The sequence below is a fragment of the Pholcus phalangioides genome, unplaced genomic scaffold (genome assembly GCF_987345545.1).
Source record: "Pholcus phalangioides strain wild (caught in Gottingen) unplaced genomic scaffold, Ppha-v1.0 ptg000009l_1, whole genome shotgun sequence".
NCBI classification, from domain to species: domain Eukaryota; kingdom Metazoa; phylum Arthropoda; class Arachnida; order Araneae; family Pholcidae; genus Pholcus; species Pholcus phalangioides.
This window is the reverse complement of record NW_028301602.1, coordinates 60078560-60105886: the sequence shown is the minus strand read 5'-3', so window position 1 is coordinate 60105886 and position 27327 is coordinate 60078560. Positions and strand designations below refer to the sequence as shown.

Below are 27327 nucleotides of genomic sequence, written 5' to 3'. Positions count from 1 at the left end.
CAATCATACATTTTAACTATTGCAGAATTTTTACAACTTTAAATTTGATTTAGGTTTTGAAATTCGGGGACCACAACCTCAATCATTTATGACAAATGCTGAAAACTTCAAAGTCAAATATCTCCGTCAATATTAGATTTAAAGAAATGTTTCTTTAACAGAGTTCACATTTCACTAATTGGAAGTTTTAGTATTCAGAGTATACATAAACCACTCCTTTACACGTGACATCTCGCAAAGGAAGCCCTACATATTGTGTGTACACGTACCGACACCCCCCCCCCCTCCCACGACCCCCTCCTGCGTTGCTGATATTACTTTGGACTCAGTCTGGCAAGGCTCTATGATATTTTATGTGTATAGTTTAATTGTTTCTTTCTCTTGTTGATTCACCCGCAGTCCCTTGTTTAATACAAAATTTGAAACCCCTGGTTGGGATAATTTTGTATTTCTTTTGTTACTTTTCTTTCTTTTTTCCTCTTTTTTCTTTTCTCTTACTTACGCTGCCAGCCTACCGACTGGAATTTTTTTCCGTCACAACCGCGTCCTCCGGGGCCCTGAGCTTGTATCGCTAATGCAACAGAACCTGGTACTGATCGGTTTGTTCGATTCAGGGTATACGTAAAGAGTTAATTTTTCTAATTTTCTTTATATATACAACCCCTTGAAAAACTACGGCATTTTTAACAACAGCACATCATTTGAAAATGTTTCTCTACAAAATAATAGGGTCTGCCTGTACAGTGTTAATTTACCTAACTGAACAGTTGATGTATTTTCTTCCAATATTCGTTATCATCATCACATAATGTTCTGGATTCCATACACATAAATTTTTTATTAAATATGTACATTTTTTGCTTAGATTATGTATCATCGAATTTAGTAATTACTAAGTAGTACTACGTAGTGGGAAATTAAGTTATCGTAATTAATAAATGGAAAAAGAATCGTTGTATATTGTTATTTAAAAAGTAGATTGAAAATAACGTAATTAAGTTCCTTCTAATCACTTTGTTAACATTATGTTCATCATTGGCTTATTTGCATAGGTAATCAATGCAACATTGTAACCTCTCTTGTCGTTGATGACTCTAACGAGATTTGCTTCCTAATCGAGGAAGAGGCTCGTTACGACGAAATAGTTATACCATATTCCCGTGTACATATATATGTACATAATTTGAGTTCAACGGCTCGGGAATAAGACACTTAATGTAACAATTTTCTACAGTAATTGTGAGATAATTGCTAGGTGCTGTGACTAATTCGCCCAGAGGAATAATGTATAATGACCACCAGTTTCCTTCCCGTCCGCAACACAACGCGTAGAGGATCATCAACATTAAATGTTTAAAACTATAGTTTCACGCGTTTTCAGGTACCAACATTAGGTCCCGACAGCGTGAGAACTTTCTGCTTCAATGAAATTATGAAATAGATTTGCAAAATCAACGGGAAATAACATTTCCGTTGCGACGATAAGTTAACGAAATGTATAATTAGGACTACATTTTATAAGCCGAGAGATTATGAAAAGAATTCATAATTTTCTTTTAAATAATTCGGAAAATAAATTTTTTCACAGGCATGAAATTTTTGTCCGAAACTTTTCTTAAAATTTCGCAAAATATTAATTCGGAGAATTTCATTGATTATTAAGAAATATATTATGCAGAAATTTCAGGAATTCGTGCTGTCATTTTGCGTCAAGTGTAAGCAAATGTAGCGCTGCAAATATTAACAAATGTAGTCATATAGAAAACATATAAAGGAGATGACGAGATATACTCGTAGTTTTATAATATATGTATATATATTATTCAATTGCGCTTTCTATGAACCACAAATTTGAAAAACTTTCTCAAATATTATGCATTTTTTTTTAAATCTTTTTTTTACACCTCTAAAGATACTCATTCATTGATAGTTTATCGATTCCGATTTGGAAATTAGATGGCAAACTCTGAATGCACAAAAGACAAATTTTTCACGAATCTTAGAGAAATAGGTGGTTAGATTCCACAATAGGACAACTCCGACTCAGAAATTTTATTCGGAGGCGCAAAATGCTACCAAAGTTTCATACATGGCGGTAGACAGAGTTATGTACAGGTACAAGTTATAAAAATTGAAGGAATCTGTAAATTTGAATACGATTTGTGAAAAAGTTATTCTCACACGAAGGGATTTAATGGCACACATAAAAAAAATTTGTTCAAACTTTCACCGATATAAATCACGGCATGAAAGCATATACAACTGAAATTATGCAAATAAAAATCCTATAAAATGCAGGCTGTACGATTATCAGCTGAACTGACGCTATTACTGACGCTTACATAAAGTTTCCATAGTAATGTTGACATTAGGGGATAAAGTACTATTAGTGAAGTTGTTTTACTTCAGCCACAAATCACCGGCACCAGCTTTACGAATGTTTCAGACACAGAAAAGATTAAAGAAAGGTTCGGGTCCAATCATTCCTGCCGGACTTCCGTGCAGCGATTTATATCGGGGAAAAAAATTCGAATTAATATTTTTTTTCTGCACCAAAAAAATAATAATAAATAAAAACCCCTTCGTGAGAACAACTATTCGCTACCCGCATAAATATATATTCGTAAATATATGCCAATTCCTTCAATTTCTATAGATTTTTAACCTATTTACAGATTTATGGGACACCCTGTTTTTTAAGTAACGTTTCAAATTACATATAATCGAGCTACTGATAATAGGAAATTCACTTTTCTTCCATTGACTCATCATGCATACTAATTCACATTACTGAAAATATAAAAATAATCATGATTATTTTCGTTTGAAGTAAAGAAAAACGGATTAAGTCCGTTTAAATTAGGGATTCGGGGAGATGAACTTTATAATATGCCATTTATTTCAGACAAATCTATCACTACCCATTCGAGTGTACAATTAATTGAAACTTCATTAACCAGTTATTTTATCCCAAAAATATATCGCAATTAAAGTCTATTTTTTTTACTCTAAAAAAATAAATTTCTGATAAGAAGGAAAAAAATTAAATTGATGCTATGTGTGGAAATTTCCTTCTTAGAAAAAATCAGATTTTTACTTCTCGGATGAACCGTAATTATCAAGGTAAATACAAAAAAATCACAATAATTCCATCACTTTTTTTTCTCTTCTTTAAAGAATTTTCGCTTTATCACTGAGTATAAACGGTGACATGTAACAAGTTTGTCGAAGTAAAAAAAAAAACAAGTGTTGTCTTTGCCGTTTAAAAATTTAGCGGCATGGAAGAACGATGTTTTATAAATTTACCGAAGCTCAAAATGATTTCTAAAAAAAGCTTTTAAAAATGTTTAGAATTTCTGTAACGACCGCGTTCTTCTTTTATTGCTTCGAAGTAAAAACACTAACTTGGTTATAAACTCGATACAAAATAGAATAAATGGCGCTTGGACCAGAAACAGGGAAGAGAGGTTAAAACTGGATATCTCGAGGTAGAGTTTCGGACAAATTTTATAGCCGCGGAAGATCGTATTTTATTCTCGTTCTCGTGGTGTTTAAGAGCATCGGAAAACTTATTTCAAAAGCCTCTTAAGGTTTACGATGATTCCACAAAATTCTGCTTTTTATCGTGAAAATAAATGTAAAATACAACGTTTCAAGTTCATTTTTCATTTCTATTACATAAAAGAATACAAAGAATTTCAATGATTTTTATCGAAAACCTCAGTATGAAGTATGAATTTTCCGGATTTACTCACTACAAATAATATTTGCTTTTTTAAACATTTTTTTTACTTTTTTCTGGAGGTTTTTTTTCCTTGCTTTAATAGCATTATCATCTTCATTCGAAAATATGGAAGACCGCTAGAAGCACCAGGAGAATGTGAAACAAGTGCAGGTATGACAACATAAGCCACACATATACGCGCGCAACACGTTCCGACATGTACCTATTCCTTAGAAATTCTGAAGAGGAATAAGTACGAGGTACACGTAACGATTAAGTAGTAGTAGGATATGAAGTATAACTTTCAAGATTATGATCCCATGGTATGGCATTAATTGACTTTTTATGAAATATAAGTATAAAGGAAATTACCTGAGAGAGAATGCAATTGGAAGTTAGGAGATATTACTGATAATTTAACAGTACATGCACTTTGTAAATAATCTTCTGATGAATTTCTTATGAATCGGTTTATGCCGAAACGTATGTTATGAGTAGGGCTCAAATTTTTATGACCTACAGATGAAACGTCGTTACTGGTCGATTAAGAAACCTGAGAGATTCGGGTCACCTATCAGCCACGTTGTATACGACATATCTATGCTATCATAGTTATATTTGTTCCGTGTTATACTACTACTACTTTACCGCACACCAATTCCGGTCAAATTGCCATACAGCAATTAACTACCGATCGAGCTGGGTCGAAAATGAAAGAGTCATCTATCGTTGGTTGCCTCATGTTCAGTTGGGAAAACCGTGTTATACTGGTGCTGCGTATTTTGAATTGAGAATGGCAAATGCCTGAATTTTCCTATTATGTACGTATCGAGTTTAAAGTATGCCTGATGTCTGTAGAGAGACTTCCAAAAGTGAGGAGGGAACCGGATCGTATTCGTACCTCGAAGTTGAAGTTCTAAAACCGAATTCAGCCGACCGCCACTGTGTCGTCAAAGAGGTTTATACCTAGATCCTCACGACGAGAGCCCAGCACAATACCCACACGATCGCACAGAAGCCAGTAATGTTCCTTCTGTGTTCCAACAAAATGCTGTATCTAATAAAGTTGAAAGTTAATGTTTAATCAATACAATTGTGTGTGATACAATGTCAGAATACAAAAAAAAATTCTCGGCTATCAATATTTAAAAAAATTAATTATTCATGAAATTTGAGACATTTTAGAATTCCCTAAACACCTTTTCAATCGTGTAATACGCAGTTTTAATGATATAAATAATTGTAATTAATGACTGATTAATTTAATTACCAGTATTTTTATTTTCAGTACCTAATTATTTTTATATCAAATTAATCCAATTAAAAATTTCACCATCAAGGTTTTTGAACGTGATCGATATACATGCCACCTGCTTATTTAAATCGCAATATTTTTTTCTCTATTTCAAGCTCGTACCCATTGTATTCCTAATGGGTTTTTAGGTTAAAATTAATTAATTTCCATATTTCACAAGAAATTAATAATTGAGTGCGATGCTTTGAATTACGGATAGTCTCACTTTATATATTTTTTTTATATATTTTAATTAAAAAATGGCAAATTGAGGTGAATTTCGGCATTCGGATGAATAGTGAATGTCTGGTAGATTCTCAACCAACTATTCCTTGATAACTACATGGCAAGATCTCATATATAGATTAATTAGCTAATTAATGGATCAATTGGAATTTTTATTATCTGCACATTAATTTCCGTCAGTATACTGAACTGTAGCATCGGTTACTAGAACCATGAAAAATAGTGGTAATTTGATGATTTGTTCCATACTATTCAAAAACTTTCCGTTAGTGGAAAAGTGTGGAGTATTAACCCGTTAGAGAGAGAGAGAGGTTGTCGAACTCGAAGGTTTCTTAAATTCGCAGAATTTAATTATTGAGTTTTACTTGGTATAAGATTGGTTTTTCCTTCGAAGAAAGGGCTGAATATAATAAGTTTTAGAAACGGAAGTAACTAACTTCAAGGTATACGTGCGTATCGAAATCCATTTCAAAAGGATTTCTCTTTAGCTATTCTTTGAAACAGTTAATGCCGTCTTTTTATTTATTTGTAAACAATTTTTTTAAATTTCTAATTTGCATATTTGAGATCAAGGAAATACTTCCGTCTCAATACGAGAAAAGGTATATTTCTGTATAGAAAGCTTGTTTAGTATTGGATATCAATGGGTGCGGTTTATCCTGAGAAAATTCAAAAACGATGGTTTTAGTTATTTATTTATTTATTTTTTATCACAGAAAAAGTCATGTTTTTCATTAAGGTATCCAACGGCCTTTCTTGCACTTTTCTATAAAATAGAGTCGGAGTGAACTTTAATAACATTTGTTGCTAGAAAGTGTCTCGATAAAATGATGAAAACAATAATAAACTTTGGACTACCTATGCCATTTTCTATGAAAAAGTCATTTTTATGCCAAATTTTGAACAAAATTCATGTAATATTCGAAACGTGAACGATTGCAAAAAATTAAAATTTAAATAATTGTATATAATTTTAATAACTTTCAAATTCAAATCTTGGGATGTACGAGGGAATTTTTGACATTTCATTTAACATATCGTGTATGCAGTATTAACCACTTTATAGACAAATACATGCGATAGACCTTAGATTTTAGTTCACAATCAATGTTAAATATTGTTATGGCAAAATATTGTATTAAAATTTTGTAATGATATAATCAATAGCTCTCTTCATAGAAATCATGTTTCAAAGTAAAGTCTTTATCGCCATATTGCTTGATGTAAAAACACACTGCTACTTAACCGTACATGCAGCTCATATACACATTCCTCTGCTGAATTTCTAACGAATCGGTACACGTCGGAACGTGATGTAAGACTATGAACAGTAGAGTCTCGATAATTTGTGTCTTGAAAGTTGTAGGTTTCGGATAATCCAAGGCGCTGGAATTTTTAAAACTTCTTTCTCAAGAAACCCCAAATGAACAGTTTTGATTTTAACTGGTAGGCCAATAAAACAATTTCCAGTAATCTGAGGTAGTCTTGGTCCTGTTCACCTCGGATAATCCAAAATTTAATGTATATGCACGCGCTAACGTATTTCTGTAGTCAGGTGTTGCGCTTGTTTCGTGTTCTTGCTACTACTACTTTATCCCACGCCATCTCCGGTCATACACAATACGACAATTTCCAACCGATAGAGCTGGGTGGGAAATGAAGGCGCCATCTATCGGTGGTAATCCCAGGCTCACGTAGGTAAACAACGAGTCCGTGGTCCCTGACGGTAGCCTTCATGGTGGAAGATGAGCATCTTATCACAGAGTTGTCAAGGCAATCCGCTGGTATTTTCAAGTGAAGATGGTAAATGCCTGAATTTCCCTGTTATGTAAGTATCATGTTGATCGTCTGCAATGAGACTTTCAACCCAACACTCATTAAATTTAATTTCGTGGAAGAGTTGATCAACTTTGCCCAAGAATATGAATAAGTCACCAACGAATAAGGTAAATTACACGAAAAATATTTTTTTGTATTTTTCGTGTATTTGCCCTATTCGTTGGTGACTTCTTAATAAATTTTATTTCTGTTCCGAGAGTGATATAAACAAAAGAAAGCTTGTTTTGGAATCACATGAAAAGAAGATTTCATAAAATTAAAAATAATCTCGGTAATTTCTTCGAACATGAAGTTTTAATCGTAGTCGGATTCCTTAAATTAATTTCTTTTTTCATTTCTTATTCAAATGTGCAAACAATAAAGAAATTAGAAAATACTTTCATTAAGTTCTGATTTCGTAAATACATATTTACATCACTAAGTTTCAAAAAATAAAATGATCATAATATTTATAATTAAATTTTTTCGATACTGCACATATTTACTAAAATGTATCAATAACTTAAAAAAACAATAAAATATTCATAATATTATTCACTCTAATTGAGTTTTGCAACAAACAATCATATTGTTAGAATCCGGTGACAGTAAAATTTAATCAGATGCTACCAATAATGAAACGGTCAGGAAGTAAATTTTCTCCTCACAAAATATATTTTTTCAAAGATTTCTTTATGAGACGACAATTTTATCCTTTTTTTTCCGGGAATAATCATTATACAAACTCGATGAGGCGAAATTCTTGGAGCTTAACGAACTTAATTTCGCAAACATATTGATTATCGTCAACTTCGAAGATACGATTTATAATGAAGGGGCAAAAAAAAACGAGGAAAAACCCCTCAGGGCGATGTAAACGTCAGAACCAGGCGGTAACATTAAAACTTCCATTATATCCGCCTTAGGTTTATTGAGATAATTCATTCGCGAAGTTCTACATAATCAACAGAATAATTTTTCGATGAGATTTTTATATAATGTTTTTCGAGTTAATATATTCATGACGTGTATTTCCTGTTATAGCGTATTGGTTAGCAAAAATACTGTTTTTAGGAGGATTAAAAATTGTCTAAATAAATTGCCGACCGAAACGTAAAATAAATCACGTCGTATAGAAGCTACAAGTTCTAGAAGGAAATTAAATCCGCTTTTCAAATTAGCTGATATTCATAGACTAATGCATATTGCATTCCAAGATTGATAGCGTAAGTATAATTTATCGGTAATGAAGAGAAGTGTTTACAGTGATATGTTTGAACAACTAGAAACGGTTCCGACGAGTCAAACGAGAATCTTCCTTGCGTTTGATTATATAAAGCTCATTCAATTAAAATTATACATACGTCGGATGATGATATAAATTTTATATAATGTGCCGAGAATCTGCGTGTTTTATTGTGATTTAATAAAAATATTTATAGCTGTATATTTGAACAACTAAAAATGCTTTTGAACAAGTTTGAGAAAAGTTTGATGTTGATTCAATTCAAATTATGCAGGGTGCATATTTAACAGCACGCACCGCAAATTATTGGCGTACCGTTGGCCTTAGGGCCATAAAAAAGTCCAATCAGAAAAAAATGCCCAAATAACGTGTGGACCTCAGATAGGTCTTTCGTATTGCAAGGGATTGTTTAGTTACTAAAATAAAAATAATAACTTTTTATAAACATTCTGTGCTCAAAAACCCAATCAGAAAGTTCTTGCCCTGTATCTCTTAAGGCCAACAAAAAAATTCCACATTTTCAAGGTTTCAAGGGCAATGCTACAAATTGAAATGCTTCATTCATGAAATATTTTAATTTAGAAAACGGAAAAAAAGTTGAGATAAAACAGAATAAAAATCAGTTTTACCCGCAAACGCTTTTCCAATTTTTCCCTGTTTTGCAAAACTCAAATACCTCAGTGAATATTGCACTTGGTAATGTGGATTTTGCTTTTTTGGTCTGAGGAGAGACAGTGCGACAACTTTCTAATCGGGTTTTTGGTCACAGGGTATCCGTATAAAAAGTTATCTTTTTTATTTTGATAATTACACAACCCCTTGCAATGTGAATGACTTATCTGAGGTCCGCACGTTATTTTAATACTTTTGTGATTGGAAGTGTGTCTCTAGGATAAATGGATCGCCAGTAATTTACAGTGCATGCTGTTAGCTATGCACCCTGTATATGATGCAGGATGACATACAGCAATGTTTTCAAAAGTTTCGTGTTGAATCAGCACGTGATAGAAGGTCTCTGCACTGTTTGCCATAAACGTCATTCAGACTACCTAGCAAGTTTGCCTCATTTTGAAACATAGCATCCTATTCCGTTTCTTCTTATTTTGGCGTAGAATCTTCCTGTTGGCTCCCAAATATTGATCGCATAATTATTGGATGTGGGGCATAGAAATCGCCAATTCTGAGCCCGATCATTTCTTTTCCTCACAATGATAATACTGGCACGAGCAGGGTATTTTTTCCGTGAATATTCTGAGGGAAAATGGACTACTTACTGACGCCACAAGCAAACTGTGGAGGTCTTCTATCTCTAGGAGGTGCTGGTTGAATGCCTACCTGCTCGCTACAGAGAGATATTTTCAAATGGGAGGCCGACTCACATTGTCGCATTGAAGTTGGAAAACCACAGAAAACAAACTTTAGCCTACCACCACTGTGCCGCCAACGGAGTTCGAACCTGAATCTCCGCAATAACAGTCGAGCACGATACCAGACATTTCCAAAGAGCGGCAGATATATTGCTACTACTTAAGCGTACATGTACCACTTAAACATTCCTATGGGGAATTTCTAACAAATTGGTGCATACAGTTGTGATATGTTGTGAGTATATATACATGGCTCTAACACATTTATGTTGTCAGAGTAACATATTTATGCTTGTTTCGTATATTACTGGTTCTTCCATCCATCTTCTTTATTTTGAAAAGTGATATACTCCATGTTCAACATCGTCAGGTTTTGTGTAGAGAAAGATGTCCTCTCAACTGGTTAACTCCTCCAATGTTTCTGACGTAATATTACGTCGGGAGTTAAATGGAAGAAATATAGAAACACCATTCTTTGTTGCTGCTGTTATTATGCCACGTGTGTGCACGTAACAAAGCAGCCCTGAAACCTTTCGTGTGGATTTTTATTCTTTGTTTTTTTCACTTAAAATAATCTTTTTTACCTCTCGTCTTTGTCGGAGAGACAATGTATTATGTATTATGTAATGACTTATGTATTTAAAAAGGAATTCATATAGGAATAACGCGAACGTATAGTATGGCAATGCATTTTTCCTACGTATGATTTTCTGATCAGAAATCATATGAAATCAAATATATCCTCCGTGTGTTGTATACATACGTGGTTCCACGTCACGTCACTTCAAACTCGCCTAGAAAAATGTCCGTTAACGGAGAATGATAGTTATGGGAACAGTCCAGCGTCTGAAAGTGCGGCCCTGTTGTGTTTGATCTATGCTGCTCTGTATAGCGCAAGAGTCTGGAAGCTCTGATCAATACTAATAGAGGGGAAACAAATCTACACAATTCAATAAAAAAAATCACATAAATTGTACATAAATATCCAGACTTTGAAGGTAGATACCAATACATATCACTACTGAGAGCAAATTATTCTTGACTTTGATTTATGCGTACTCACGAAAAACGGACGTTTCATGCATCTTTCGAGCTCGGCATAAAAATATAAATTCACCGAATATTCACTCATAGACGTTCTCCAGTTTTCCGTGTGTTACTGTAGACATACATCGTCTATTATTGTAGCTTAAACGTTCATTAATATCTGTTTATATTTTCACGGAAATGGCATCATGAAAACTAGTTTGGAATCCCCACACGGGAAAAAAATCTGTAACTGCACATCACGTTTCCTCCCTATTACCGCTCATCAATGTAATCGTATCTTCCGCCAATTTCTGCTCACAGAAACCTGAAATCTATTTTGTTTAAAGAATTTAGAGGATTTGAAACATTCTGGGGATTAATACAAGATATACTGAAAACTGGCTGGTTATGTTGAGATCTTGCAAAATTTTCACCTCTGTCCCTACTGGGACTCCAACCCCAGTCGAGTGTTCTACCAACTAAGCAACTAAGCAATAGTGACAGATTTCTACTTTGGAGCGCGTAAATATGTATGCGAATACTACCGTGTGATGGACGTTGACCGATAGATACATATATCTATCCCTATAGCGTAGTTGGTAAAGCACTCGACCGGCTTTCGAGGGACGTGTGTAGGTGAAAAGATGAAAATTTTCCAAAAATCACTGAAAAACCGCCAGTTTTCAGTATAACTTGGTATCGTCAGATTGGCAAACTTTATTTTGAATTAACAGTTTATATCTCTTAATGGAGGATGGGAGAGGGGAGTAATCCCTTTACGTCATTAAATTTATCATAGGTCATTCAATATTCGTCAGAGACTTAAATGCTAAAAATTAGAAATTTATGTATGTGTAAAGAGAGGTTCACACATTTTAGCATACTTGATACACTTGCCTAATAACGTCACGGCGGCGAAAATATTTGTCAACTGGAGAAAAATCGATAAAACAATATTCACGTAAAATGGGCCGATGAATTCCAGTATATGATTTCCCCGTAAGGAATGCGATGTTTTGGAAGCAATGAGAAGAGAAAAAGAAAGAGTCAAAATGAAATTTGAATCACAAATTCCAGGGTTTCGTGATTCAATGCTAGATTATATTTTTCTTATTTTGGCGAGACTATTGGACTACAATTTTTCAAGCTTTTATTTCCCGCTTCGAGGAAATATGGCTGAAAACGAATGAAAAATTCGAATTCCTAAAACGTTGAGGGAAAATTTCGAAGCTCATTAAAGCGGGAAAACTGTATTTCTGGATAACGCCATTTTATATATTTTATGTATATACGCGCACACGCATATTATACCATGTGTATTTGAACTTTTTTTTCTGCGGCATCTCACAGTTAAATAAATCCGGCCGGTTATATGTCTGGTAAAATATTTGACTTGGCTCTCAAGTTGGGTGGAAGTTTCGGATATTCATTACGCTGAGATTCGAAACCAATATATTCTTAGCCCAAATATTGACTTCAAATGTGAAAAAAAAATCGAAATTCAATTTCCATCGAAATGCTTCATATTTTTTCGAAAACGCATTGATATCTATACGCCTATACAAAATTGTTATAACCGGTTAAAAATTGTTTTTTAAACTTTATGATGAGCATTTTCAAAAATGCGCTAATTACATAGTTACACCACAAATGCTATTATTAATGCTATTATTATGAATTAAAAATTTATTTTTTAATGATTAATGAGCCCTTAGGATGCTCCCATTATCCACAAATGATCAGCTTAATATAATGATCTGGTTGTTTTCCCCTTTTTCACATGACGTATAGATGGCGTACGCATATATATTTTCTATATATATATCTATTTTCTAAGAGATTTGCCTGTATAAGATGGATGTACATTGTCGAGTAATGGTAGAGTGCCTGCGGGCCACTGATCACTATTTTGCCGATGATTGCAGGTCCGTCATGTGGGCGGTCCGGGGGGGGGGAAACTCCCTGGCCTTTGAAAATACACTAAACTCTAAAAATGGTATATATATATATATATATATGCGTACATTGAGTACATGCTCTTTGCCCCCCCCCACCCCCCTGTAAAAAGTTGAAATGACGGCCCTGGATGATTGTGGGTGCGAACCCGGATTACCTGTTTGTATTTCGCTTTTTTTTTAGATTGTATTATACCGTGAAACTTGTACGAAACAGACAATCAAGAGACTGAAATACAGTCTCTTGATGTTACACATACATATACTGAATATACTCATAATATTTCATTTTGGACCGGTTTCCATTTTATATGTATTTGTATTTGTATTAATCAATGAAGTGACTATTTTTTCTTCCGTCTCGTACAGTGTCCGTCTAGGATGGATATCAGTGTGTTTGAAACGTATGAGTTTTGAGAGCCATCTATCTTTCAAAAAGACAACTGAAAAAATAGAAATTTATTTATACTGCTGTTTTGAGAGAAGCATTTCTCCGAAATTCCCGCAGCCTTAGTGTTCTGTTTTCAGAGTTTATGGAATTTAGGTATGTACGGAGTTGGGTATTTTCAATCATTAATTTGTGCAACATTTTACTCGAAAATCGAACACTGACACCCCGCCACCACCGCCATTCAGCACTTGCCTAACACGTCAATAACATTCAGAAATAGCGTCCAAGCAATTAGTCTAACCTCGTCTCTCCAATTGACTTAATATTCCTTACGGAACTTCTAACGTAAAAGGGAAATTAGCAACACCCTCCTACAGTCCATCCAACTCATCTGGTCAAACGTGAGAAGAACGCTTTTCGAAGCATATGTGTATTTAGAAAAAACGAAAATATATAGTGAAAATAACTCCAGCTGACTGATCTTCCGGCAGCTTTAACTTCACGTGATGAAGTTACATCAAGAGCACCAGGTTCGAATCCTATCGATAGAATAGTGGTGGTCGGCTGAAGTTGAGTTTTATGTGGGTTTCTCACCTTTAAGACGTGAATGGCAGCTGATCTTCCATTTGGAAAAGTCATTCCACAGAGAGAAAAATAGACACAACTCTACTGCAATTAAAATTCACGCAAAATACACCGGCACAATAGCCTGCTGAGTTGTTTACATCCGAAATCAAAACATAGACGATAGCACTTCTGAGAAACGTATGACAAGCATTCGTCAGAAACAAACTTAACGTCAGTCTCACACAAAACACACACGGCACTTTCCGATATGAACCAATTTATTAGAGATTCTTCAGAAGAATGGTTAGGAGGTACGTGTGCGGCTCAGTAGTGGTAGCGCTGAACTCTGTATATTGAATAACTGCTACTTAACCATACGTCTACCTCGTCAACATTCCTCTGGGGAATTTCTAACGGATTGGTGCATGCCGGAATATGTGTTCTGAGTGTATGTGTGGCCATATAACACTTACGGCCGTATTCACCAACACAGTTTCAACTGCAATCGCAGGTTAAACGATCAGCGATCGACACGGATTGGTTAAAATCCTTAATTTAACCAATCCGTTTCGATCTTCAATCCTTTCACCTGCGATTGCAGTTGAAACTGTGTTGGTGAATACGTCCGTTATATTGTCAGTGAGTTATGCGTGTTTCTTAGTCAAGTGCTATTATATGTCTTCCATATTTTCAAGTGGAAATGGCAGATGCCAATTTTTTGTGTTGTGTAAGTATCTTATTGAGGTTTGTCTGCTTTCGACGTGGACTTTTTAAAAGACCGGATCAAACTAAGACATTGAAGTTGGAAAACAGCAGAAAACCATCTTCGCCAACCACTGCTGCTCACCCGGTGCCTCAAAGGGGAGAGGGAAAAACATGTCAGTCTGTATTGAAAAATTGAAATGTTTTAGTTGCATGCGCACAGTCGAAGCTTTTTTTCAAGTAGAAATCTCGAGTGAGATATCTTTTCACTCTCTCACTCTCAGATATCTCAGAACACCATATAGTAATATTTAGAATCATATAAATAGTTATGCCAGACTCTGTGATGGGCGATGCGTCGTTTAAAAAAGAAAAAGAATTCATGGAATATATACGACACATACATATTTTACCTAATTTCTGTCAAAAATATATTTCACGGTAAAATATCTTTGTAAATACGTCTGCAATTCATCCCACAAGTACTGAAAATACAGTAAACGCACTGTTTACGAACGTCGTGGTTTGTGAATGATTCGGTATACGAACATCCAAAACGTTCTAAATCCCGAAAGAAGCAGAATTTCGGAAGGCTAAAAAACATTCCCGACAGAATTTGATTGAGGAATTATTATATATCAGCAGAGTAAAGTTCCCACCACCAAATGCGGCTCGTCTTCAGCCCATGGATCAGCGGGACATTTCAAACTTTATGAAGCTCCGAAGAAAATAAGTTTTTCAAAGATGTTTTGTAATAATATCCGACATAGAATCATACATCAGTAATTTCTGGAAACTATTTCATCATCCTACATTGCATAGTTCTTATTTACAAAGCTTGGCAGCAAGTGTCTTACAGAACCATTAATTCCGCTTAGAGTATATTTTGTCACCATATAGTGTTGTGCGCAAACAGAGATTTTGAGGGCTTTGACATTGCGATTATAGATGATACGCATCCACGAAACCAGACTTTGCCCTTGCGTCGTTTTCATTCCGTTTGTATTTAATCTCTTTCGAATTATGGTAACATTTTTCCGTGTTAGCTTAATGATAACCATATTGGTTATGCACAGTAAACGTTCACACTGAAAATCTTCGGGGTCCAGGAACGGAATTCTTCAATACATGGATGTGAACATTCAATACATTGATTTCTATGTGAAAAATTATTTCTGTTTGCGAACGGACTTCGGGAACGGAGTGAGTTTGCAAACCGAAGTGTTTTTTACTATATTTTTAGTATCACTATGTTTTTTCATTAAAAAACTGGATTGGGTAATACTTTTTTATCAAAAACATTCTCGGAAAAAATATTATCTTCACCTAGAGACGTATTAATGAGATAACTATAATACGGAGGAGGGAGAATTCGGCATTAAATACTTACGTAAGTTATCATGGGAAAGTTCCAAGCCGCAGCCACCATGGCTTCAGAGACACAGCTATGATCAGGCCCGATGAAAGCAACGACACCTTCTTCCCTCATCTGTGTCATCTTACGTATTGTCACTGGGGTGTTGGGTCTTCCAGAATCGTACGCAATGAACTGCAGGTTATGGTCGGGCAACAGAGTGCCGTCCTCGTTGATTCTTTGCACCGCCAATGGAATCGCACCCGCAATGAGTTTGCCTACTTCCCGGAAGTTACTCAGAAAACCGATGGTGATGTTTGGTTTCCCTGGATCCATCCAGGTCTTGTTGACGTACCTAGAGAATTCTTCGCTCTCCGTAGACAAGTCAGTATCATTGTAATGGGTGCTGTTCAGTACGTAGAGTTGTATGTAGAGTACCGCCGAAATCTTGAGAAGGTGTACAGGTAATGGCATACTGATTGCACTAGATGAATTTAATCGGGGTGACCAATGGAGGGAAGGGATAGGAAATGAGGACCTTCATAAAAAGCTCATTTTTTTCTGTTTGAAAAAAAGAAAACTACAATGTCATTCAAAAAAACTACAGGATTGCTTCATTTTCAAGTTCACTCTTCTCCGGGAGTCTTGGACACTGATAGTCCGTGGCATTTTATCATCTGAGGTAGAAACTGTTTAATTATTATCATTAGGGCTCAGCCCGATTTTTCACCAGTCGTACATATTACATACCGTTACCATAAATTAAGCTACACATTTCGATGGAATGAATAAACGTCAAATCGTAAACAAATTGAATATTTCCATTTCACTCTCTCAGTTTCTATCTCATTGCGTCATAAACTCCATTTCGTAGGTTAATTTTGCAATTCAAGGTAATTCATTAAATTAAAACTTATTAAAATTTTGTTCGAACTAAATTCCAAAAGCTCACACAATCTAAAATCTAACGTCTTCTTGTTTGTCGAAACTTTTTTTCCAAGTGCTTTTTTCTGCTAAGGGAATGTTAATATTAATTTCTTCGGAATAACTTGACAGGTTTCATCACCCATATTATTGTGACCTGAAGGATGAATATTTTCCAAAGCGCATCCATATCACTTCCATTTCCACACATCTCGGAACTAATTAGTACAAATTTGACGTCACTTTTAAGACTTCATTCGAACGTAATATCGGTTGTGGCAATCTTTCGCAGGAAATGATATCGAATGCTTCTAGGTGTATTCATTTCTTAATCAATGTCATGCAACGTGAAATATTTTTGAAGCAAAAAGAGCATAGAAAATATGCGTTGATGCCAAGAAAGGCTTCTATAATGATCCACATCGCTTGAACTAATCCTAATCTAATCACCAAAATGTTTCAGTACCAACTTTGAAGAAAAAAAATCAACCATTCAAATTTAAGATTCCTGAGAATAAGTTGAACCAATCTATCTAGATCACCATTGTTGTTATGGCAGTGTTTTGTCGAGATAAGTCACTAATAAAATATGGTGATAAATGTAAAAGAAATGCACTTCATCTTCCTGATGCGGTAATAAAATCTCTCTAAAAAATCAGATAAAGTCTCAGAAACACACGTCTGTCTTTTGATTCCTAAAATAATACAAGAAAATAAAATGATATAATATACAGAAAGATAGAAAAGAAAATATAATATATGGTAGAAATAAAATAAATATTATATATATATATATTGAACTACTATTTTCTCAAAGCATTGACAACATATAGAAAATAAATTGAAACACCAAATGGAAAATGCGTAATTCAATTCAATCGTAATTCAGTTCAATCACGTTGAACAAAAGCTAAAATTTTCAACAAAAAAAATTACGTATAATTGTTTCCTCACGAAAAATACATATTCAACAAGGAATTTTATCGGATTTGGAACGAAAATCAAACCGCTTTCTAAAATACCTATAATATTTATGATGGAAATTGGAAGATTTCCTGTTCTCTCTTTCTTGCTTTCAGTTATCATTTTTCTTCTACCGAAAAACAATCAAACAATTTTCAAATGTGAGAAATGAATTTAGCAACTCATGCGTACAGCTTTTCTTAAATTTTACAAAAGTGATTAACTTCCAATAGATTTTCGTAAACTTATCCATATTGTGACTGCAAAAGAGGATTTCTATGTGTCAGTATTGCATTAATTGTGCCCGTATTGAATATAAATTAAATTAATATTATGTTAAGAGTGGAAAATTTTCAAGAACAAAAGAACTTTTTAATTGGATTTTGAAAATTACTACATCATATTTATTCTATTATGGTAATTTTATGGTAAAGATGAATACATGAATAATTATTTTAGTTTATTAATTCTTTTTTCCTATTCTTTACGTTCATTTTATATGTAAAGTTCGAACTGGAATTTATTAATTAATTTGATATTTTTATTTTATTTTTATACGTCATACGTAAATTAAATACTGCATTCCCTAATTTCTTATGAAACGAAATTTTGTGAAATTTGTTAGTTTTTCAATTTAAAAATTTTATAAAATGCAACCAATAAGCGTGTCGGGTACATTCGTAACCAACAGGCCCATTAGTTGTTTTTTTTTTCAACTTCGTAAAAGATCTTTCGTCAAACTTTCATAGTGTAACCCCGACCTTAAAAGAATTTCAATAGAAAGAGCCACAAATGAAGAGGTAAGGTACTGGGTATACATTGTAAATTATAATGAGCATTTTTCTTAAAGATCACTAAGACATTCAGCAAAATATATTAACTGCAAAATTGTGTGATTAATTTTTATATAAAAGGTAAAAATTCCATGAAGGCAGAAACAATGGACTGTAGTGTCATAAATATTTTGGAAGTTTGGTTTGTGTAGAAAGTTCTAGGTAAGCCTCCTTAACAAGGTTTTTCCTCAGAAAAGAATTAAAAAGAAATAAATTTATGTTAGAAGAAAGTTCTCCGTCTTTTGTGCAAAGTAGGTACTTGTTCTTTGTCAAGCGTATAATGACTACGAAAAATTACAAAGCCTAGAGATAATGACAATTCATAACATTCCGGGATGTCTTCCTTGGGAATAGTTTAATGCTTGTCAAACAAGTCAGCATAAATTTTTTAATCCTTCTTTATAAACATGCTTTTCTTGTTATCAAGAGAGACATTTTTCCGTTCAGTTTATGACTCGAAATTCTGAACGTAATTGGTAGAACATCTTCAGTTATTTTTGAGTTTTTCTTCATAAATTTTTACTTGACAACAAAAAAGAAAAATAAGAAAATATTTATTTCATGTTAATATCATTTTTCTGTGGTTTTTTTTTTTTGCATGAAAAAACAGACGATTCATCATGATAAAATTACATCCTTCAATTAGTTGTGTTTGATTAATATTTTTAATTATTTTTTTCCTGTGACTGATATTGCAATAGGTTATGATTTTTCTTTATTCGTGAGTAATTTTCAACGTAATAGTTTGTTTGGCAATGTATTTCTTTCGCTTTTGGAATTATCATGACCAATAAAATTTATGAAAATTTAAATTCAATTTTCAATGAGAGTTACATTTTCAAGATATATGTTTTACAGATTCTAAAAATTCAGGATAGTTTATACCAGGGGTCTTCAACTCATGGCCCATGGGCAACATTTAGCCCTTGCAGCTTTTTGTCGTGGCCCACCGATTATTTTAAAAAAAATGGTAAAAAAATCGAAAACGATTAATTCCAGAATTGATAAAATAAATACTTCCAGAATAAAATGATAAAAATTCAGAATTAAGGAAAGAAATAGATCTAGAAAAAATTGATGAAAATTCAGGGAATTAGTGAAAAAAATAATTCCAGAATTGATGCAAATTCAGAATTAATGAAAAAAACAATGTTTGAGTTTTTTGAAAGAGTAACTTCAGAATTATTGGAAAAAAAATTATAAATCACTGAAAGAAATAATTTCAAAATTCGTATTAGAAGTTATTATTTAATTATCATCAAAAGGCAGTTTGTGAAGTGGATAGACGAGAATAATGTATTGTCGGATAATCAGCATGGGTTCAGGAAGGGGAAGTCATGTGTAACTAACCTCCTTTGCTTCTATGATTACGTGACTAAGGCTTTGGGTAAGAGCAAAAATGTCGACGTTGTTTACCTTGATTTCCAGAAGGCATTCGATCGGGTACAACATGGCAAACTCTTGAAGCGTTTACACGAGATTGGAATAGGGGGCAACTTGCTGAATTGGATAGAATCGTGGTTAAGAGATAGGTCGCAACGAGTTATGGTGAACGGGGAATTCTCTGGTTGGACAGACGTCACAAGTGGAGTTCCTCAGGGAAGTGTCCTTGGCCCCATACTTTTTTCACTTTTTATCGACAAACTCGATCAGGGTATCGATGGAATTACTAGCAAATTCGCAGATGATGTGAAGCTAATGGGGGTAATCGGGAATGAAAGCGATAGGGAGTTGCTCCAGACCAACTTAAACAAGATTGCAGCATGGGCAAATGAATGGAGCATGACGTTTAGCGTAGATAAGTGCATGGTCGCTCATTTTGGTTCGAACAACCCACGGTTCTCTTACGAGTTGAATGGTGTCACTATCCCGGATGCAACTAGAGTCACCGATTTGGGAATTCTCATTGACGAGCGACTTAAGTTTTCTGAACATTGTTCAGCGGTTGTCAAAAAATCGAATAGAATGCTTGGTCTCATTTTCAAAAAGGTCTCTTCGCGTTCTCCTAAAGTCATTCTTCCGCTTTTTCGAGGCTTAGTTCGTCCTGGACTGGAGTATGCGGTAAGGTTTTGGAGACCATACCTACAGAGGGACATAGACTTGATTGAAGGGGTGCAGAGAAGAGCTACGCGTGTCCTTATTGGCACACAGGGCTTGAGTTATGAAGAGAGACTTCATTTTTTGAATATGTTTACATTGGATGAACGCAGGTGTCGAGGAGATATGATCGAAGTGTTCAAAATTTTCAATGGGATGGATAGGATGGACCATGAACTTTTAGTACACCGCCAATCAACCGCTTTTACAAGGGGACACCAGTATCGATTGGTGAGGGACAATGCAAGGTTATGGTGTCGCAGGGAATTTTTCTCTAATAGGGTTGTTAATAAATGGAATAGCTTACCCCCGGAGGTAGTAAATTGTAACACAATTGACACGTTTAAAAAGAAATACGATAAACATGTTGGGGTAAATCGAGAAGCTATCCATTCTTAGAATAAGACAACCATAAGTATTCTTTATGGGCATTGTATAATATTTTATCATGTGTATATATTGTTTATAATTTGTGTTAATTGCATTTTTAATGGGATTGCTGTATTTTTGAAACATATGACATCCATATTTTTATGGGCATTTTTTTATCAGCCACCTCGTTGGGCATTTTGCCTGTTGTGGCGTTGTATTTGTATTTGTATTTGTATTTGTATTTATTTTACAATTAATAAAAGAATAATTGCAAATTATCAAGAACTAAATAATGATTAACTAAACAGAAACTTTTTCAAAAGTAGTGAAAAAAAATTATTTCAGAACAAATCAAAATTAATAATGAATAAAATAAATAATTTCGGAATAAATAAGTCTTCAGTAATTTTTGCACCTATACACTTTGGGACCACGTTTGCCCCGTCTATTGAGATGTCACTGTAAATTACACCAGCAAAAGCCCTTGAAAAATCTCTGGGTTCTTCTTAGAATTGTAAATACCTCAGTATGAGTTGGTGGCCCACAGGCTCCGTGGGCAATTCAGTTGGGACCGCCTTGTCTGAAATGTTGAAGACCCTTGTTTTAGATGGTTTGAAAACTTATTTTGTACGCACTTCCGGAAGGAATTGCATTCATTAATAATTAGCATATATGTAAATTTTTATTATTCCCACGATATGTTCAGTTCTGTGAAATTTATTTTCGATATTACCGTTTCCCGTAACATTTTTCATTAATAGCAAATTACTGTTCGACGTATCTCTTAAGTTTTCAATTACCGTTGAGAAAAGTAATACACGCTAAGATCTTTTCCGTGAGGAACAACACCGACAATTCTCCCCTGATCGGAGAAATGATTAATTTCGAAGGATTAATCAATCTTCACTCCCTGAGCATTTCCTTTTGTGTAACGGAGATTTCTCATTGCCAACTCAACTGTTCTAGAAGCGAATGTCTGAAATTTAATACAATGCTTGCTATAATTAGAAGGCTCTAACTTTCGCGAAACTTCTTATTTAACTCTCGCAATGTAATTGAGAAAACATATGAAAGGTGTAGGGTGTTTCACAATGAGTGTTCGAAACAAATAAAAATTGTATGATTGATTCATATTGAACGAAATATGGGGAATTTTCAATAAATAAAAAGAACTGGTGTTATGATATCTTTAATCCCCTTAAAGTGATCAGGGAAAAATTTAAAAATTTAAGTTTATATACGATCCTCAACTAAAAAAATGTCAACTATGAAATTCATTAGGCTCATCTCTTAATTGTACCTATAGAAATTCATCTCGTAATATTTTAAGAAAAATTCACATAGAGATTAATGATTAATCTTTTTTAATTTTTGCTACTTTTTGAAAGCTAAAAATGGTCAATTTAAAAGAAAATACCAGGTTAGTTAAGAGGAGATAGAAAAATACACGCATTTAAATCACCGATATTGAGATCATCGCAAGAGTCTTCAACTCATGCTTCGCGATCCAAATGTGGCCCTCCGAGGTTTTTGCTGTGGCCCACCGACCATTTTTGAAAAGCGATTGAATTCCAAAAAAAAAAAATTAAAAATTCGTTAAAGATCTCTTGGTACTGAAATCTGTACCGCTGTATTTGGAACTGTGAGATACTTTCCATGTTCAATAGTAATGCTGTGCATTTAGTACATTAAAAGGGCCGTCCTAACGAATTCGGGGAACCCTGAGACAAAACAGTTTTTGAGGCTTATGATTTCTTATAGGCTACATATTTCGAGAGGCGAAATTCGGCATCCCAAGGGTATACATAATTACTGAATTTAAAGAAATACCAAAAAATGCATTAATGAAAAAATAATTTTAGAACTGTTAAAAAAAAATTTCATAATTGATGAAAATTCATAATTTATAAAAAAATTATTTCAGAATTACCGAAAGAAATAATTGCAGAACCAGTGATAGAAAAAAATAATTGTATTCATTACGGTTCAGCATTTTGAGAATAATTTCAGTATGTCAAGAGTAATTTGAGAATTTTCAAGATTAATTATTAATGAAAAATTAACAATTTTTGTAAAGAAATAATTTGATAATTAATAAAAATTTAAAATTTGTGAGAAAATAATTTCAGAATTATCGGGACGAACTTTAGAATAAATAAAATGAATAATTAATTAATTAAATAATTAAAGAAAATTATTTGCAAATGAATAAAAATTCAAATTCAATATCGGGATCATCGCAATAGCATAGCATTTCAATAACCGATATTGTGAACATCGCGGTGCAATAACATAGCATTTCAACAATCAATATTATGCTCATCGCAATACCGTAGTATTTCAATCGTCGGTATTGTGATCATCGCAACAGCATAGCATTACAATCATCAATATTTTTACTAAGATATTACGCAATTGGTCCTCACACTTTTATCATCAGCGGTTCCTTTGCACTGAAAATGTTTTTCCGTGCCCGCCATGCCCTGACAACATTTATCTACACACACACACAAGCGTAGTCTAAAAATGAGCCACTTCAAAGTACACACCACTTCAATCACCAATGTCGACAGCTCAGCCCGACCCCTTTAGGAGCCGCGATGCACACTTCGAGAAACCAATGTATTACGGGATGAATTGAAGTTCTATCGGTAAAATAAAGAGTGCCCCCCCCTCCATTTTATTTATTTTTTGCAGTTCATACTGCAAAATACGGGAGGAAAATGCTGTTACTTCAGTAGCCCAAATTCGCAGTAAAACTAAATTTCAATTATTATTCAAAAAGAATTAAAAATTTCACGTGATGTTTCAAACTCAGATTTCTTCTTTTATTTGATGCTTTATATCCATGCAATATAAGTAAATTAAAGATACAGCTGAAGCAACAGAAAATATCCATGATATGTCAACGTCATAAGAAGACTGTTGGCACGCCCTACGGTTATATGTACCGATGGGGAAGCATTCGGGCCCGGAAGGGACTTCACCCAACTTGGGAACATCTATTTTAAATGATTTGTGTTTGCAACCTTAACCTTCATCTCCATCTTGACGAGTTTGATTTATGAATTCGAACGTTCACAACGCCCACTCACTCGAAGGATATTACTCATGTGAAATTTGTGTGTTGCGGTTGTAACGTTCGCGAGGCGTCACAAAAGTCTAAAATGCGAATAAATTCAACGTGAGAGAGAAATTCTCGAGAGCTCCGAACAATAAGATGAACAAAAAGAAACGGTGACACATTTTTCAATTTACATGAAATATAGTTACCCCTTCTTCGGGAAGTTATTACTGAAACTTGAGAACATGATCTCATTTTCTTTTCCGTATAAAAAAAAAAGAAGAAAACTTTAAAAAATTGTCAAATTTCCATATTCCGTATTTTTACTCTCACACACTCACATGGCATTTACTTATCCCGTTCATCTTTCCTGATAAACTCGTAACACACTTACAGCAAGCTAATAATAGCCCGCAATAAATATTTATTAAATGTGATGTTTTTCCCCCACAACCACGCAGACAGCGGGAAGCCATGTGAGTTAATGGAGGAGAGTAACCAATGGAAATAAAACTCGTCACTGAAAGAATTTGCTCATAAAATGTGTCGTAAAAACTCAATCTTGATCTTGAAGTTCGTTTACAAAAATACCATTATCCTAGACATACCAAATTAGCACATCCCCGTGGTTAATTCTCTTCAAACAGGGAAATTATCAAAATTTTTAAAAAGAATGTCATTACATGAACTAGATAAAAATCTGATTAGTCAATTAACGACATAAATTTGTTTCATGAATTTTAAGATGTGAGAATATAGTCATTATTTAAACAAAATTACTTTTTCTTTCATCATGAAAAGCTGATAGTTTTTTTTATGAAGCGTTAAAAGAAAACCAGTAAAAATCGTTAGTTTCAATCTAGACTTGCTAATTTTTTTTTCTTATTCATTTGGAAGATTTTTTTTTACTTATTTTGATCTTTCTGATATAATAACTATTCATCAACAGAGAAATTAATTTAACCAGAAAAAAAAAACCGAGTCAGTTATTAAGTCAAGTTAATAAGTATTTGAAAATAAATGTCGATAAAATAACAGCTAATGCAATAGAAAGAGAGAAACTAAATAACACTTGCCGAAAATCAGTGAAAATTTTAACAAACTATATTTTTTTAACTTGTTTGCATACGCAACTGTTTTTTAAAATATTTATTAATGAATTTGTGTATGTTGTAATGATACGTGAACGATATATATCATATGAAGGGAATGAAAATATAAAACCCTAGTATGTTTTTCGATCTGTGTGTCTGTGTGTGCACAATGTTGTCTCGTGTAACTTTGACGAAACTAGTAAAATTTTAACTCAATCGCATGTGAAATGAGTGAAAATTGCCACCATTATGCTATTCAAGTTTAACGGAGTACAGGTGACTTTTAGAAATCTGTTAATCAAATACTATTTATTTCCCGACGGGATAAGTTTTTTTTTTTTCATTTTCTAATAGTTCAGACGTTCGGTAATTTTATAACAACATTTTTATACGATTTTATGCAAAATATTATTACCTTTTGGTACTAAGGTATATTTAAGGATATAAAGAGGTTTAATATATACATAATTTGCGAAACAAACTCAACAACACATACAATGAATATTAAACAGAAGCTTCTCGAATTTTAATGTTATTCATTTGGTGTGAAATATCTACAAAAAAAAAAATAGTATTATCGCCAACTTTGAACGGAATATCACGAAACAGATCATTTACAGAACTGGCTTCTTTTGTAAAGTAACGTTCAATCACGTCTCCATATAAACGAAATCATTTCGTCGAAATGGCTCGTCCCGTCGAAAAATCGTTGTAGAAAAATAATGTTCGATACAAAACAAATTAGCAGAAGAGCAAGTGTTTTCTTAAAACTTTTATACATAGAGAGGTTTTAAATAATTATTTCATATAACTGAACCAGACACTGTACTAAACAACTATGTTCGTTGAATTATGAAAATTTTCAGAGATCACATTAAATTTTTTTTCATTATCATAAACATACTTCCCATATATACATATTTGCAGATATATATATACGGGAAATATATTTGTTCCCGTATCTGCTTTATATACGATATGACAAATAATATTTATACATCACACGATATAAATTTATTCAATTTAAAAGTTAATTTTCTCTGAAATCAAAAATTAATACTATTTGTTATTTCACTTTATTTCAACAACCCCATATAGATGTTTGTATGTAATATATTTTAGCATCTGGCAGAGAAATAAATTGCTGATAAAATGCATTATATGTATAGTTTTTATTATATCAAGAAACAAACTTTTAAAGTTGGTACGACTTCTTATATAAACAATTTCTAATCTAATCAAACGCTATCTAGCATTATGATTAAAGAAATTCAATAAAAGGAAGCGAAAAGATATTTTATCATTAACTTTATGTGAGCGGTCGTTATTTTATCATAATTAATCATGGTAATTTAATACGAACTCGTTTTTGTTCAAGACTAACGCAAAAAATATCTTCTTTTACGGAGGAAAACAATTTTTTATTTAAGAACCAAAATATTTCTCTACGTAATTCTAGTTATTTGGCTTTTTTTAGACGTTATAATTTGCATTTCAAGAAGATGATAAAAAAATGCACGAGTTTTTTTTAAATATAAATATGATTTAGATTTCTTTATCACTCATAAAATTACAAAACTTCCAAAAATTACTTTACAAAAATTACAAAAAAAATGAATAAACCTTTTGTGTTCTGATTTCATCAGTGTAAAAAATATTATAAATTTCTAATGGGTTAATTTATTTTGATTTTTGGAGTCAATATTACTTACATATATTTTCAGAAGTTTCTGGATGTATTTCTCCACTGTAAATTTTTTTGGAATTAATAATTTTACTTTCATATATTTAAGTAAAATTCCACGGAGGCGCGTTTATTTCGATGCAATTTTTCTTGTAGGCTGTGAGTGGCACCACGATGTTCACACGCTTTTAGAAACACGAAAACAACTTATGAAAATAAACGCACGTTGTGTATGTTTGAGTGTTTCTCTCTGTATGATAAGAAGATGCTCAAAACAGCTGATCATCTGGTGGGGAAAGATTTGAGGCAGAGAGAGAATCTGTTTCGGAGTTAAGATACTACGAAACTGAACGGAATTTCAGGAGCTGTCGCTGATCCAGTTTTCCGAAACTGAAACGTCACCAATAGACCATGATGCTTTGCGGTTCCCGTCTCGGTAATGCTATTGGTCGAAAGAATAGGAACTGTTGCGCCAAGAAAATAAAAAGTCATACCTTTTTCCTATTTTTTTATTACTCGGAATTCACATTCTTCAAAAAACTTTTTTTTTCTGTTCATTCTAAAAAAAAACAGAGAAAAATTTTGTTTTTCCGCGTTTATTTC

At 33.5% G+C, this 27327-nt stretch overlaps 1 protein-coding gene across 1 annotated transcript in view; it reads right to left on the bottom strand.

Annotated features, from left to right (window-relative positions):
* Window positions 1-27053, bottom strand: part of LOC149083416 (guanylate cyclase 32E-like) — a 112105-nt gene extending 85052 nt beyond the window's left edge. Inside the window, exons 1-2 of the mRNA XM_089236706.1 lie at window positions 26753-27053; window positions 15730-17312 (exon numbers count right to left, since the gene is read on the bottom strand). Of these exons, the coding sequence (XP_089092832.1) occupies window positions 15730-16167 (438 nt within the window). The 5' untranslated portion in view covers window positions 16168-17312; window positions 26753-27053. The remainder of the gene's footprint in view (window positions 1-15729; window positions 17313-26752) is intronic.
* Between the last annotated feature and the right edge of the window lie 274 nt (window positions 27054-27327).